The 15,176-nt window shown below is 41.8% G+C and overlaps 1 protein-coding gene across 1 annotated transcript in view; it reads right to left on the reverse strand.

Annotated features, from left to right (window-relative positions):
• LOC136886053 (nucleoredoxin) overlaps window positions 1–15,176 on the reverse strand; it is a 490,502-nt gene that overhangs the window by 36,876 nt on the left and 438,450 nt on the right. The window contains exon 4 of the mRNA XM_067158780.2: window positions 5,376–5,571. Coding sequence (XP_067014881.2) covers window positions 5,376–5,571 — 196 coding nt within the window. The remainder of the gene's footprint in view (window positions 1–5,375; window positions 5,572–15,176) is intronic.

The following is a 15,176-nucleotide window of genomic DNA, read 5'->3' on the forward strand; positions in this document are numbered from 1 at the left end:
CTTCCGTAACCAACCCTTAACCGCATAATGTACATATATTACGTGTAGGTATACAGTAACGTTCCACTCGTTTCATATCAGAATGTTTGAGCAGTTGGTCAAAACAGTGTGTGACAAGGTGTAAGAATTCGTGCATTGTAAAATAATTGTGTGAAGGTTACAATAGGGTCTATGTACACCTAAGTGGAGCCTTCAAGGGGTTGTAATTTGAAGTGGCTGGTTAAATTGACCAGTTTCCTTGGTCAAGTGCTGCGCATTTTTGAATTCTACAGCTTCGAGAAATTACATGGGAACATCAAGATTGTGGTGCCCTGGGGACGATACTATGGAGTGGTAGAATGCAACATCGTGGAAAAACAATGAAGTCTACCATAACCAACTAAGTAAAATGCAGCTCGATCTAACGTGATGGACTGAAGCCGACAACAAGGTAAGTCAATGAGAATTTAACATTGAAATATATAATGTCGGGAAGTGATTAGGGGACATAGTTCATTTCATGTGACATTAATTGGCGGGGTAGTTTGGTTTCGTTGAGTTTGAAGGCAACTTGAATATTTAAAGGCAATGTGTATGTTAAGTGTAAGAAAGGGCCAAGAGCCCTAACTTCGCCACAGAAAATAAAGGCTTTATCTATCTATCTATCTATCTATCTATCTATTATATAATCGGTAAACTTAGGTGATTTCGCTTGATCTTAAATTCTTAAGGTAGCGTGTGTACGGTAATCATAGAATGTGGTAGGTAATGATTATTTTTTTGTTTATGGTCGTCATTATATAAATAACATTTCATACTGAGTAGTTGTAAAGAAGAACTGGTCATCAGTGTAATTATGCCATGTTTGAGTAAAGTGCAGTTGTGACGTTTGATTGTGAAGTTAATAGGTTCTTTGATTCGACACTAAGCTGAACGATTTATTGTGTGCGAGTTGTTAATGAATGGTCCTCTTATATGAGAACCACAGTGTTAAAATGGGTTACTGTGCAAGCAACAAATATATATAGGGAGTTACACGAACTATCGCGAAACTCTTGCGTACAAGATGAGTCTATTGGGGTTTGTAAGTACTGGAAGTCGTATGGGACAGAACGACATTTCTGGAATCGTCAGAACCTTTTGAATTTGGGAGATGTATGAAATAGGGCAATATCCCCAAAACTAAGTCCGACTCGTTGGCTGAACGGTCAGCGTACTGGCCTTCGGTTCAGAGGGTTCCGGGTTCGATTACCGGCCGGGTCGGGGATTTTAACCTTAATTGGTTAATTCCAATGGCACGGGGGCCATTTCATCCTCATCACGACGCGCAGGTCGCCTACGCACAAATAGAAAGACCTGCGCCTGGCGAGCCGAACCCGTCCTGGGATATCCCGGCACTAAAAGCCACACGCCATTTCATTTCATTTTCCCTAAACTAAGATATTACAGTAACGCTGTTTGGGATTCATCATCAGAGACTATGTTGACAGTACACTTGTAATGCTTGCCATCTACTTTATCAAATCTATACAGGTGTTATAATAATTAACAGGGTCAGCACGAGTCCTGCATCATCGGACGTTAATATGTTCGAATTTACTCTAATAGTCTACATCGTACCGTACCTTATTCTTCATATTGTCACGAAATGAGGATATCCAACAGGGGCTTATTTTTGTTATACGCCATGAGGATGACAGCACAAAATTATCTTACTCTATGTAACCACCTTAGACTATTTTTAGGATGTCTAATCATAATTCAGAAAGTTACCACAAACAGTCTTCTAGGGGGGATTAATATTTGATTTATAGGACGCTGCTATACAGTTATTGATTTATGTTAAGAAGTGATACGTTTACAGATTTATGTTCTGTATTAGGTTACTTTTAAGTTATTTATTTTTATTGCGAGTGATCTATGTTCAGTCGAGAAGCGAGATATGTCTTTAGTGTCTCCTAATTCATATAGTACTGATAATATCTTGGTTGGGGATCTATCAGATAGTGTTATGATCTATAACTGAAGTTAGATAGCAGAGTAAAAACCAGTACGTTCCGAATTTGTTCACATTTGAACTAAAGCAACTTAATTATCAATAACATATGCAACGTTGTAGTTCTTGTTTAGTAATGTCGGTTAAAATTGGAATTTTTATAGATTTTTTTATACTGTTGATGATCAGAATTTATCCAGGTCGTAACGATAATCTTCAACTGGCTTGATTATCTGTAATCATGTGTTTTATTCGCACACGTTTTAGTGATTGATACGTCGCTCTAGCTATTATAGTATAAGGAGCGCAACGAGGGATCCAGTCGGCCGTGCAGCAACAGCACTAATACGTAAAGTGAACGCCAGATGTCGACAGCGATGCATAAGCGATTCATAGTTAGTATTTCAAAGGTTGCCAATACGAATCTCCAAGATAACAGAGTTCGACCGATTCAGCACTAGGGTGTCGGACTCGTTGGCTGAATGGTCAGCGTACTGGGCTTCGGTTCAGAGAGCCTTCATTGGTTAATTCCAGTGTCCCGGGGGCTGGGTGTTTGTGCTGTCCCCAACATATCTGCAACTCACACACCACACATAACACTATCCTCCACCACAATAATACGCGGTAACATGGCAGATGGCGCCCACCTGCACAGGAGGGTCTGCCTTACAAGGGCTGCACTCGGCTAGAAATAGCTACACGAAATTATTATTATTATAGCACTAGGGTGTCCATCAATCACTAAAAGACGCGCGCACTATATAACGATAGCGATTATGTGTCATAATTAGACCTGGGATTTTAGGCTCTAAAAAAAAATTAGTTTTAGGCGCCTAAATAGGCTTTTAAAACAAGTAAATAGGCTTTTAAAAGAGAAAACAGGCACTTAAAATATGTTTTAAAAATGTGTGGATAGGCAGGAAATAGAGTTTAAAATATTACAATATACACTTAAACTGTAACGTGATACTTTTTTACGTTAACAAACGTGGTATCCCTATTCTTAACCGAAATAACTGCAAAATTAAGACATAATAAAAAAGACATTTATCAAAAACAATATAAAAAGTAATGTGACAAAAAAAGTTATGGATTATATGATATACCATTATCAGTACTGATCTAAAACCTTAATACTAAAATCACTGTACACAATTACAGCACTGTAGGCATCCAATAACGGCATAAACGCGAATGGAGTATGTGTTTATTACACTGACTGACAGAGCAAATGCAACACCAAGAAGGAGTGGTCAGAACTTTATGCCAATTGCAGGGTAGACTGACGTCACTGAGGTATGCTCATGATGTGAAATGCGCCGCTGTGCTGCGCACGTAGCGAACGATAAATGGGACACGGCGTTGGCGAATGGCCCACTTCGTACCGTGATTTCTCAGCCGACAGTCATTGTAGAACGTGTTGTCGTGTGCCATAGGACACGTGTATAGCTAAGAATGCCAGGCCGCCGTCAACGGAGGCATTTCCAGCAGACAGACGACTTTACGAGGGGTATGGTGATCGGGCTGAGAAGGGCAGGTTGGTCGCTTCGTCAAATCGCAGCCGATACCCTTAGGGATGTGTCCACGGTGCAGCGCCTGTGGCGAAGATGGTTGGCGCAGGGACATGTGGCACGTGCGAGGGGTCCAGGCGCAGCCCGAGTGACGTCAGCACGCGAGGATCGGCGCATCCGCCGCCAAGCGGTGGCAGCCCCGCACGCCACGTCAACCGCCATTCTTCAGCATGTGCAAGACACCCTGGCTGTTCCAATATCGACCAGAACAATTTCCCGTCGATTGGTTGAAGGAGGCCTGCACTCCCGGCGTCCGCTCAGAAGACTACCATTGACTCCACAGCATAGACGTGCACGCCTGGCATGGTGCCGGGCTAGAGAGACTTGGATGAGGGAATGGCGGAACGTCGTGTTCTCCGATGAGTCACGCTTCTGTTCTGTCAGTGATAGTCACCGCAGACGAGTGTTGCGTCGGCGTGGAGAAAGGTCAAATCCGGCAGTAACTGTGGAGCGCCCTACCGCTAGACAACGCGGCATCATGGTTTGGGGCGCTATTGCGTATGATTCCACGTCACCTCTAGTGCGTATTCAAGGCACGTTAAATGCCCACCGCTACGTGCAGCATGTGCTGCGGCCGGTGGCACTCCCGTACCTTCAGGGGTTGCCCAATGCTCTGTTTCAGCAGGATAATGCCCGCCCACACACTGCTCGCATCTCCCAACAGGCTCTACGAGGTGTACAGATGCTTCCGTGGCCAGCGTACTCTCCGGATCTCTCACCAATCGAACACGTGTGGGATCTCATTGGACGCCGTTTGCAAACTCTGCCCCAGCCTCGTACGGACGACCAACTGTGGCAAATGGTTGACAGAGAATGGAGAACCATCCCTCAGGACACCATCCGCACTCTTATTGACTCTGTACCTCGACGTGTTTCTGCGTGCATCGCCGCTCGCGGTGGTCCTACATCCTACTGAGTCGATGCCGTGCGCATTGTGTAACCTGCATATCGGTTTGATATAAACATCAATTATTCGTCCGTGCCGTCTCTGTTTTTCCCCCAACTTTCATCCCTTTCGAACCACTCCTTCTTGGTGTTGCATTTGCTCTGTCAGTCAGTGTACAATAATTTCCTTCAAACTTGCAAAATTCAAAGCATACCCACAAGCACAACAATATCACACCAAGTGACGAAGTATAGTATAAACGACAAAGAAACTCCTAACAACTGCAGTACTACCAAGCCACAAACAGACGCTACCAATTTTTACACCAATCCAATATACTGCATAGTAAGGATTAATAGGTTAGAATTTGACTTTTCTGGAACCTCCCATATATTACCAGTGTTCGCATTCTTCAACGAAAAGAATTATTCACACATATATACAGTATATTGTCCTCACACTACATGGAAAACTGATCCATCCGTTTCGTCAGTTCCACATTTTATCAACTCCACTGCAAAATGAAGAATCTTTACAACAAATATACATCTACTGTTGTAAATAAGTTACAGTAAATTAAAACACAAACTAACAACAATATGGAATTACACTTGAAGTAAATTATTATTTAAAAAATAACAAAATGAATTTTCCTAACTGTAACTTATGTGAAATTGAGTCGAAAATTCGTGGGAATCGTGCATGAAATTGCATGGTATCCTATAACGATTTATTTTGTAGACTTTAAATGACGCTAATGGAACACATCCTTGCAGTCTGTTTTCATTATCTTTACTCAATATTATGTTATATAAAATTGTTACGTAATCCATGTACGGTTTATAGTCTTTAATCGAAAGTGATTTAGAAATGAAGGATTTGCCATGAGTGTTTATGATTTCCAGCAGAATATCACATGCGAATTGTTCAAGAAAATTCTTACCAGCCCGTCAGGATCCTCGTTTACTTCACCCCGACCGTCATCGGTGATGAGGTGTCCGTCAGCATCAAGTAGTACGAGCGTCGGGATGCCCTGGACACTGAAGAGTGACGCCAGTTCGCGACGTCGAACATCGTCTTCGTACGGTATGGCGAGCCAAGGCATCGTGGCCAAGTATTGGGAGAAAGATTCTTCACTCCTGAAATAAAAGAAACGGAATTTCAGTCTAAACAGAGCCAACAAGCACTGAAATGCCCTCCTATAATGTGTATACGCCGAACATTGGTTGGATCCTTAAAAATGAGTCAATTTGAATGATGTCATACAGGAGAAAATTAATTTACTTTTCCTCAAGTATCACGTGAAAGGAACATTCTATTTTATTAAACCGTTTTCTAGGTTGTAAGCAGTAATTCAGATATTTAAACTGTTTATTTATTAAGTACAGTCCAAGCACAGTTGAGTGGCAGGACAAGAGGATGCTGCAATCAATACTCGCCTGAACCATACAGCTCACCCAGCGATGTCATCGTCTCAAGTCCGCGATGAGCTCCCGTACAGCGAACAAAGTGACTGCTTCATAAAGAGCAGTAACTGATAGAATTAGTACGTTTCACGGCTTTTGAATAAAGCGTTGAATAGCGTATTTTCGTGTGCTGTAGATTTTTGAATGCAATTCGCACCGGAGTTTTAAAGATTCATGAGGCTGATTGTGAGTTGCATCGTAAAGCCGCTACAACGCTTGTCTACAGGTTGAAGGAGTGGTCGTGGTGATTGTTTTAAGAGGAAGTACAGCTGGGCAACCATCCTCTATTGACTCTAATTAGAGATAAAAGAATGCAAGGGGCTCGACACTTCGAAAATGAAAGACTCCCTAGGGCACGCAACCTAATACCGCCGGGGCCGGAAAAGAACAAGTGTTGTTAAAGAGACGTCGAATGTGATAGATGAAAGTGAGGATCTTGACACAAGTAAGTTGAACCAATGGCAGGACTCAGAGAAAGGCCCCGTGATTGCCAACCCACGCTGCCAAGTTAGGAAACCCTGGGGTCCCTTTTAGTCGCCTCTTACGACAGGCAGGGGATGCCGTGGATGTTATTCCACCACCCCCCGACCACTGGGGGATATAAAACTGATGATGATGTCTACTGACTGCTCGTCTTCTCTTGGTGGTGGTGGTGATTATTGTTTTTAGAGGAAGTAAAACTAGGAGACCATCCTCTATTAACACTAATCAGAGAGAGAGAGAGAGAGAGAGGGAGGGAGATGAAAAAATGAAATGTCGTATGGCTTTTAGTGCCGGGATATCCCAGGACGGGTTCGGCTCGCCAGGTGCAGGTCTTTCTATTTGACACCCGGAGGTGACCTGCGCGTCGTGATGAGGATGAAATGATGATGAAGACAACACATACACCCAGACCCCGTGCCATTGGAATTAACCAATTAAGGTTAAAATCCCCGACCCGGCCGGGAATCGAACCCGGGACCCTCTGAACCGAAGGCCAGTACGCTGACCGTTCAGCCAACGAGTCGGACAGGGAGGGAGATGAAGAGGTCGGATACTTCCAAAAATTAAGGTACCGGGAAAAGAAAGGTAAGGACTACGGAGGTCGTGAATTATTATTATTATTATTATTATTATTATTATTATTATTATTATTATTATTATTATTATTATTATTATTATTATTACAATTTGCTTTACTTCGCATCGACACATATAGGGGGAGTGGTGGTGGTGGTGGTGGTGGTGGTGGTGGTGATTATTGTTTTAAGACGAAGTACAACTGGGCAACCATCCTCTATATGATACTAATCAGAGAGAAAAAATGGAAGGGGTCCGACACTTCGAAAAATGAAGGTATCGGCTAAAGGATGACAAGGGCCACGAAAGGCGTGAAGATGAAAGACTCCCTCGGCCTCCATACGTAATACCGTCGGGGTCAGAAAAGAACAAGAGTTGACCAAGAGAGGTCGGATAGGATGTGAGAGCCTGGCACAAGTAAGCGGAAGCAATGCCAGGACTCAGCTAAGGGGCTCGTGGCCGCCAACCCACGCTCCCCAGTTACTCTCGTAGAATGAGGGAGATAGTGCTCGGAAGCTTTTTTTGTTGCTAGTTGCTTTACATCTCACCGACACAGATAGGTCTTATGGCGACGATGAGACAGGAAAGGCCTAGGAATGGGAAGGAAGCGGCCGTGGCCTTAATTAAGGCACAACCCCAGCATTTGCCTGGTGTGAAAATGGGAAACCACGGAAAACCATCTTCAGGGCTGCCGAAAGTGGGGTTCGAACCCACTATCTCCCGGATGCGAGCTCACAGCTGCGCGCTCCCAACCGTACGGCCAACACGCCCGGTGGAAGTTTTAGACTCCGCAAGGCACGCTATTAGAATGAAATATTTGGGAGCATCAACTGAAGTCAAACTTGTAGCAGAAGTATTTGGTCGGTTGAAGGATGTCTCTTAGAGCTTGATTAATGACTACACTTTCTAGGAGTGGGGGTGGAGGATTCTATATCAAGGAAGCGAGAGCGAATCGCAGTTGCGTGTCTCATGTCAAGCGAGACAAAGGGTTCGCTGGTCCTTCTCACCAGCTGACAAATATCACTCTCAAAGCAAGCGTCTGCCTTGCCACGAACTGACACAACTAGAAACTTTACACCCCTCCTCTTACCAGCCAACAGAACAACAACAAATGAGGTCACGTTCCCTCTTGGATTGCATGTTGTGCAGTAATTGTGCGCATGACTTATGCACAATAAAACATTTCTTGATTTGTTCCTCGCGGTAAGTGGAAATTAGATTAATTAGGAGGCATTTACACAGCGCCACTATGGGTGCAATAAAGGAGATATTCTGTTTAGTTTGCGAATCGCTTTTTACATTGCAGCATTAAGCAAACAGCTCAATCTCTACGACAAAGAAACTACCCTTACCTGTATCCAATAATAATAATAATAATAATAATAATAATAATAATAATAATAATAATAATAATAATAATAATAATGTCCGCCTCTGTGGTGTAGTGGTTAGTGACATTAGCTGCCACCCCCGGAGGTTCGGGTTTGTTTCTCGGCTCTGCCACGAAATTGAAATGTGTACGAGGACTGGAACGGGATCCACTCAGTCTCGAGAGGTCAAGTGAGTAGAGGGAGTTCGATTTCCACCTCAGCCATCCTCGAAGTGGTTTTCCGTGGTTTCCAACTTCTCCTCCAGGTACCTAACTTAAGGCCACGGCCACTTCCTTTCCTCTTTCTTGTTCATCCCTTCCCTCATAAGGCCCCTGTTCAGTATAGCAGGTGAAGGCCACCTGGGTGAGGTACTGATCCTCCTGCTCAGTTTTATCACCGACCAAATGTCTCACGCTTCAGGACACTGCCCTTGAGGCGATAGAAGTGGGAACCTCGCTGAGTCAGAGGGAAAAACCAACCCTGGACGGTAGACGGATGAAATAAATAAATAAATAAATAAATAAATAAATAAATAAATAAATAAATAAATGATATCCAGAAAACAATCGATATAAAAAATTTAGAAGCTTAGTAAGTAAATGATGGTGGTGGTGGTGATCATTGTTTTAAGAGTATATAACACTAATCAGACATTAAACAACTGAAAAATGAGGTATCGGCCAGAGGAAGGCAAGGGCCACGAAGGGCCTTCACAGGACTCAAATGCTCTAATACCGTCGGGGTTGGAACCAACGGATCTCGGACTGGTAGATGAAAGTATGGAGCCTGGCACAAGTGGAAGCAATGCCAGTACTCGGCTGAGGGGCCCCGTGGTTACCAACCCACGCTCCGAAGTTAAGAGCCCCTTATGACAGGCAGGGAATGCCAGGATGTTGTTATACCTTCCGCACTCACAGGGGGATCTCCTTCAAGAGTTCATTCCAGTTTAGTTTCAATGGCTGTGGGACCACCGTCAGTGGGATGATATTTCCAGTGAGAATTTTGTCCTTCTAGTCCATCCCGTTAAGCTGTCACCAATATCACTGCTCCAAATTTTCTTCAGTCTCAGTTCATTCATCAAAGTGAGAAATTGCATTGCGACGAATGGATCGATATATTCTTGACCATCCTCATACTTCGACTTCAAAGCTGAAACTTCCTCTCGGTTTCTGCAACTTAATTCCGAACCTCTTGCGATTCACTTCTGATGTCTGACTCCCACTTTAAACAAAACATGACTCACCGTCTCTTCAGCACAAGGTTTCAGCCCTAGCTCTTCAGCTGTTTTCTTCAGGAGGTATGACCGTTGAGATCCACAATCTAAAAATGCCCTTTACTTTTTTTCTGTTTACTGATCCCATTCAGGGAAACCATAAGCGGATGCAATTTATGTAACTGATTTGTGTGTTATTTGCCATATAAGAAGTCGCCTGCATATGGCTTGGTTCCTTATTCCTTCTTGCATTTTTCTCAGCCTTATATATTTCTGGATACACGACTGTAACCTGCGTATGACCACAAGCTAAGTAATGAACATCTGATTTACAGTTTTTCGATAGGTAATTAGGTCTCAAACACACACCAACGTTTCTTTTCCTTAATCGCTGTCCTCTTTTTATCAAGGGTCGTGCTTCCAGTTTTAAAACATTTTTCTGTAATCATGTATTTTGCCACAAATGACAAGATTCAGATGAGCTGCTATAAAGAGATGTAACTGTTGGACTGCTCATTTTGTCTTTAATTTATTTTTTTTGGCGTCGAAGAACAACCTTTCTGCTCTAGCTTGTCTTTTACATCCAAATTTCCAAAACCTGCCTGAGCCAACAGAATCAGCAGTTCATTTTGGACTTCAAATTTACTGATTTCATACGACATTCCAACAGAGTCATATTTCCACCTTCTACACTCCCAGTGTGTTTGGAAAGCTGACTTCTCTGCCATGCTTTCACCGTTTCTTTGGGCAGGCTAGATTCTAAGAGAGGGAACAGCCACGTGTTTGGATTTGTACAGGAATGGTTCGAAGTACTCACAGAGCGTAAATGATAATCGATAAAATCTAAAGTTCATCATGCTGCGTAACATTTGAAATTACCAATTTTAAAAGTTCTCTACGGTACAAGATTTAAAATAATCTTTAACGAACCGCTCTTTCAAGGCTTAAATGGCTTGGGAATAATATTGTCTGCTGTCTCTATGAACTATGAACAATCGCATGAGGTTCAGTATCCTCTTCAATGGATTGTATCAAGTACTGAAACTTAACACTGACATGTCAGGTGTTATGTTCACGGATCTTCAGAAACCGAGACCAAAATCCTAAGCACTCTTTGAGATCTCCATTAAATTATGAGGTAGACAGGACGGGCTTCTACACCTTATATTACAAGGAAAAGCGAGCAGCTGGTAGACCACCAATGTCATGGCTAGTGCCCTGCGCGGATATATAACATAATATCCGCATCCGCAAAATGGTTATCCGCGAATAATTTAAATATTTAACTACAGTGTGTTACACCCAACGTATTGAAACGGATAGATCTGTTAACATAGCACAAAAGGCCTGACACTTGGCACCAGAACCTCCATTTCCTTTCCTTCCATTAATTGCGAGTAGGAGCCAGTTAGGCTTACGTCATATTTACGGCATTTACGTCATATCACAATTCTCCCGTACCAATGTGAAGGGTCGTTTAAGCACAAGCAAAAACAAGAGTATGCCTAACTGAAAATCAACAATAAACGTCATTATTTATAAATTATCAGCAAAATTATCCGCACTGCCATACAGTTTGTATCCGCCAAGACACTAACTTCGCGGATATCAGCATCCGTGCCAGGCTCTAGTCATGGCTCCGAAACATCAAAGACTGGATTTGCATTAACAACACTGAAGAACTCATCAAGGTGGGTAAAGAAAGGGGTGCTTCCTCCAGGGTGATCGCCAGCGTCTGAGCGACAGGATATGGCACTTGAAGAAGAAGAATTCTACTTTAGACAATTTGTAATTTCTGTTATTGTTAAGCTGTCTTGTGGCAGAAAACTCGCACCAAATGTCAATTCGTTTTTGTTCTCGCTTTCTTAATGCATTTTGGAGGGCAATCGTTGATGGTAGTAGCATAGTATTTCTGATTCCTTGAATTAGATAGTCTTCTTTCGTTAGGAAATATACAAGTCTCGATCGAGTGAATTGTGAAACACCAAGTGTTCTCTTAAGAAATAAAGCCTTCACTTTTTCTAGAGTTTCCAAATCACGTACTTTTAAATGGTCACGTATAATTTCTGTTCCGTATGTCAAAATTGGAATTATGTTCGCTTGAAAATGTTTATTGCTATGGTCAGAGACAATTTTTCCGGGTTTGGAATGTCTTACATGGCTCTAATCGCTGCTGTTACTTTTTTAAATATGTATAGAGAAGGTGGTCCTAGTCGTCTGCAGACAAATGCCCAGGTATTTGATTTGGTTCACAATTGCTAATTTGTTTCGTTCTAGATACAGCTGATCTTTTAATGCATTATTTTCTCCTTTCCGGAATGTCATTTGAACTGTTTTCTTAGTATTAATTGAGAATTTATTTTCAATTGCCCATTCCGAGAGTCTATTGAATGTATCTTGGACGTTTTGTAGGGTTGGCCCGCCTATGACAATGTCATCGGCATACATGTACATCACGACGTCTTTATCTACCTCATGGGTGATTCTTGTCACATCAGATGTTACGATATTGAATAAGACTAGACTCACGGGGTCCCCCTGAAGTACACCATCCATTTGCTTTATGGTACTGGATACAGAAACGCCATAATCTATTATCACTCTTGTGTCAGACAGAATGTTTCTGATTATTACGGGAGGTAGTTTTCCCGTCCTATCATGTGCTCTAATTTCGTGATAACTATTTTATGCCGCTGACGCCATGACGGATAAGGCGTGGATGCAGTGTAAGACATGTGGTGACCCGGTATGCTTATCATGGTTTCCATCATGAAGTCTGCACTAATAAGAGACTCCATGATCCTTGAGATTCATGCGTATGCGAACTGTGTAGTGAAAGTTGTCACAGATATCACTTACAGTTTTGCAAAACGAGAACAAAATTATTGTGTACCTATGCTAAACACCGATGCATATTATGCACAGTTCTTTTAACAATTAAGCTGTCTTGTAATACAACTTCACTGAGAGGTGAGGTAGTTGTACCTCCACTTGAAAGAATTTCATATATTCTTAACCTCAAAATTGTCATAGTATTTCGTGGTACTTCGTCTCTCTGCTATTATAATTTGGTCATCTTGGCCACTGTCTAATAACTCAAACAATATGTTTACATCCAACATGTGTGGCTCTGTCATGAAAGTTTCTAACCTAGCAAGTAAGTTACGGTTCTCAAAGGTTATTTCTGATGCAAGAAGCAACTAAATGCCATTTATTTCTTTGTAAAACATTGCTGAACAGGCGTCCTACCTTTGTTAAGTCGTCCCATCTTCTGTCGTTTGTAACTACTTCAATTTCAATACCGCACTCACCTTTCCTTCCCTTCTTGGACATGCAAGCTGGATTAAAATACACACGTATTCTATCACATTGGTGGTCACCACTTATTAAAACACAAGGGAAATCATAGGATTAATTATCCGAGTACATTCCAGTTTATTTCTTATCAAATTTGTAAGAACCGAAACCATTAGCGTGCATCTCATTTAACATACTTAGTAATTGTTCTTGTTCTTGAAGTGGATTTGGGCTCGTTATTTCACCCAACATACTTAATAATAATGTAGAAAACAACAAAATGTCAAAGAATACCTCAACCAAAGACAAATTCAACCAGTTCAAATTAATCCAAAGAAGTTTTCTAAAAGAAAATACAATTCAAAAGGTAATTACAAAACTAATAACTCCATTTTGAACCACCATCATCATAGCTCCCTCTGTGGATCAGTGGTAGAGTGTCTGCCTCGGGATCCCAAGTCGCGGGTTCGAAGCCCGGCAGAGGGAGCCGAATTTTTGAAGGGCTAAAAAGAAAACATTCGACACTCCATTTCGTATGATGTTGGCATGTGAAAGACGTCTGGTGAAACATTTGGTGTTCACCCGACAAAATTCATTATAACTCAGCCATAGACGTCCAAGAGTTTACCCTGCCATCTAGTAGCCGTAGAGTAAAACGGAGCGTCTAAATTCACGAGCAGACAGCCAGATGGCGTTAAATTAAAATGCCTGCACTTGGTAGCTGAGGCCATACGATTATTATTATTATTATTATTATTATTATTATTATTATTATTATTATTATTATTATTATTATTATTATTATTCAGCTGTTTCTGAGAAATGGTGTCTTGTCTTCGAGTTACTACCTAAGTAATATTTTATGAAAGATTTACAAATTCTCGTGATATAACGGTATACTTTCTCCTTGCGGCAGCCTCCTCATGGGGAAGTGGTGGTGGTGGTTATTGTTTTATGAGGAAATACAAATAGACAGCCATCCTATATATAACACTACTCAGAGTAAAAACAAAAAGAAGGGATCCGACACTTTGAAAAAAAGAACGTATCGGCCAGAGAAAGACAAGGGCCACGAAGGGCGTGAAAATGAGACTCCCTAGTTGACCAAGCGGAGGTCGGTTAGGATAGATGAAAGTGAAGAGCTTGGCACAAGTAAGTGGAAGCAATGCCAGGACTCAACCATAGTCATCAACCCACGTTCCCAAGTTAAGAGACCCTGAGGCCCCTTTTAGTCGCCTCTCAACTCAGGCAGGAGATAACGTATTATTTGTTATTCCACGGCTCCCAACCACAAGGGGACTCACGGGGGAAGTATAAATAAATTAATAGAGACTCTGGTCGTCATGTGTTTGGATGTATGTTGCGTTATGGTATTAATGAAGGTATAATTATTAGATTGTACCTTCCCAAATTGAGGACCGACGCACTTATGTTCCACTACCGTTTATACATCCATCCATCCTAGATGTTATTCTATTACTAAAGGCAATAAGATGCAACAATTTTAACTTTTAAGTATTGCATTATTTAATTCTCCATGCGTAACTCCAAAGAAAAGCAGAGCAAACACAAGTTTATCTATACATTTGAGATATTAACGGTAAACGCTTGCAAGATGTTTTCGGAAATTTTATAATCCAATTCATACCATGAATACACAATATTTAAAACTTTCATTCATAAAATGAGTACGTAAGGTTAAATAATCGATGGCCGGGCTGAGTAGCTCAGACGGTTAAGGCGCTGGCCTTCTGACCCTAACGTGGCAGGTTCGATCCTGGCTCAGTCCGGTGGTATTTGAAGGTGCTCAAATACGTCAGCCTCGTGTCGGTAGATTTACTGGCACGTAAAAGAACTCCCGCGTGACTAAATTCCGGCACCTCAGCATCTCTGAAGACCGAAAAAGTAGTTAGTGGGACGTAAAACAAATAACATTATTATTAAATAATCGATGACTTCGAATGACGGATATGGCCCATCCACATCAGGCGACAGTGTGCCTCCTAATTTTGTAAATTGTGTGGGGACCATTTTACTAAGAGCGAAATTAACATCCACATCACCAGAAGTCATAACTGTTCCCAGGAACCTACAGCAGATTCTGGAAAAGCGATGGTATGAATAACGCTACTAATCACAGTTGTCCTTTGTGTGGTTTCTGTTTCATTTCTGCCCACGGATTAAGTGTGCTTAAATACAAGAGGCATGCTCAATAAGAAAAACAATTGAATCTATACTGTAAAGTAGGACTGTAAAAGAGAAGTCCATGCTATTATCAGACACTTAACTCGAAGACAAGCCCAGAATTGCTATCAAAACTAGAAGAGTGGCGAGATCTA

This window comes from Anabrus simplex, chromosome X, assembly GCF_040414725.1.
Source record: "Anabrus simplex isolate iqAnaSimp1 chromosome X, ASM4041472v1, whole genome shotgun sequence".
Taxonomy (NCBI): Eukaryota; Metazoa; Arthropoda; class Insecta; order Orthoptera; family Tettigoniidae; genus Anabrus; species Anabrus simplex.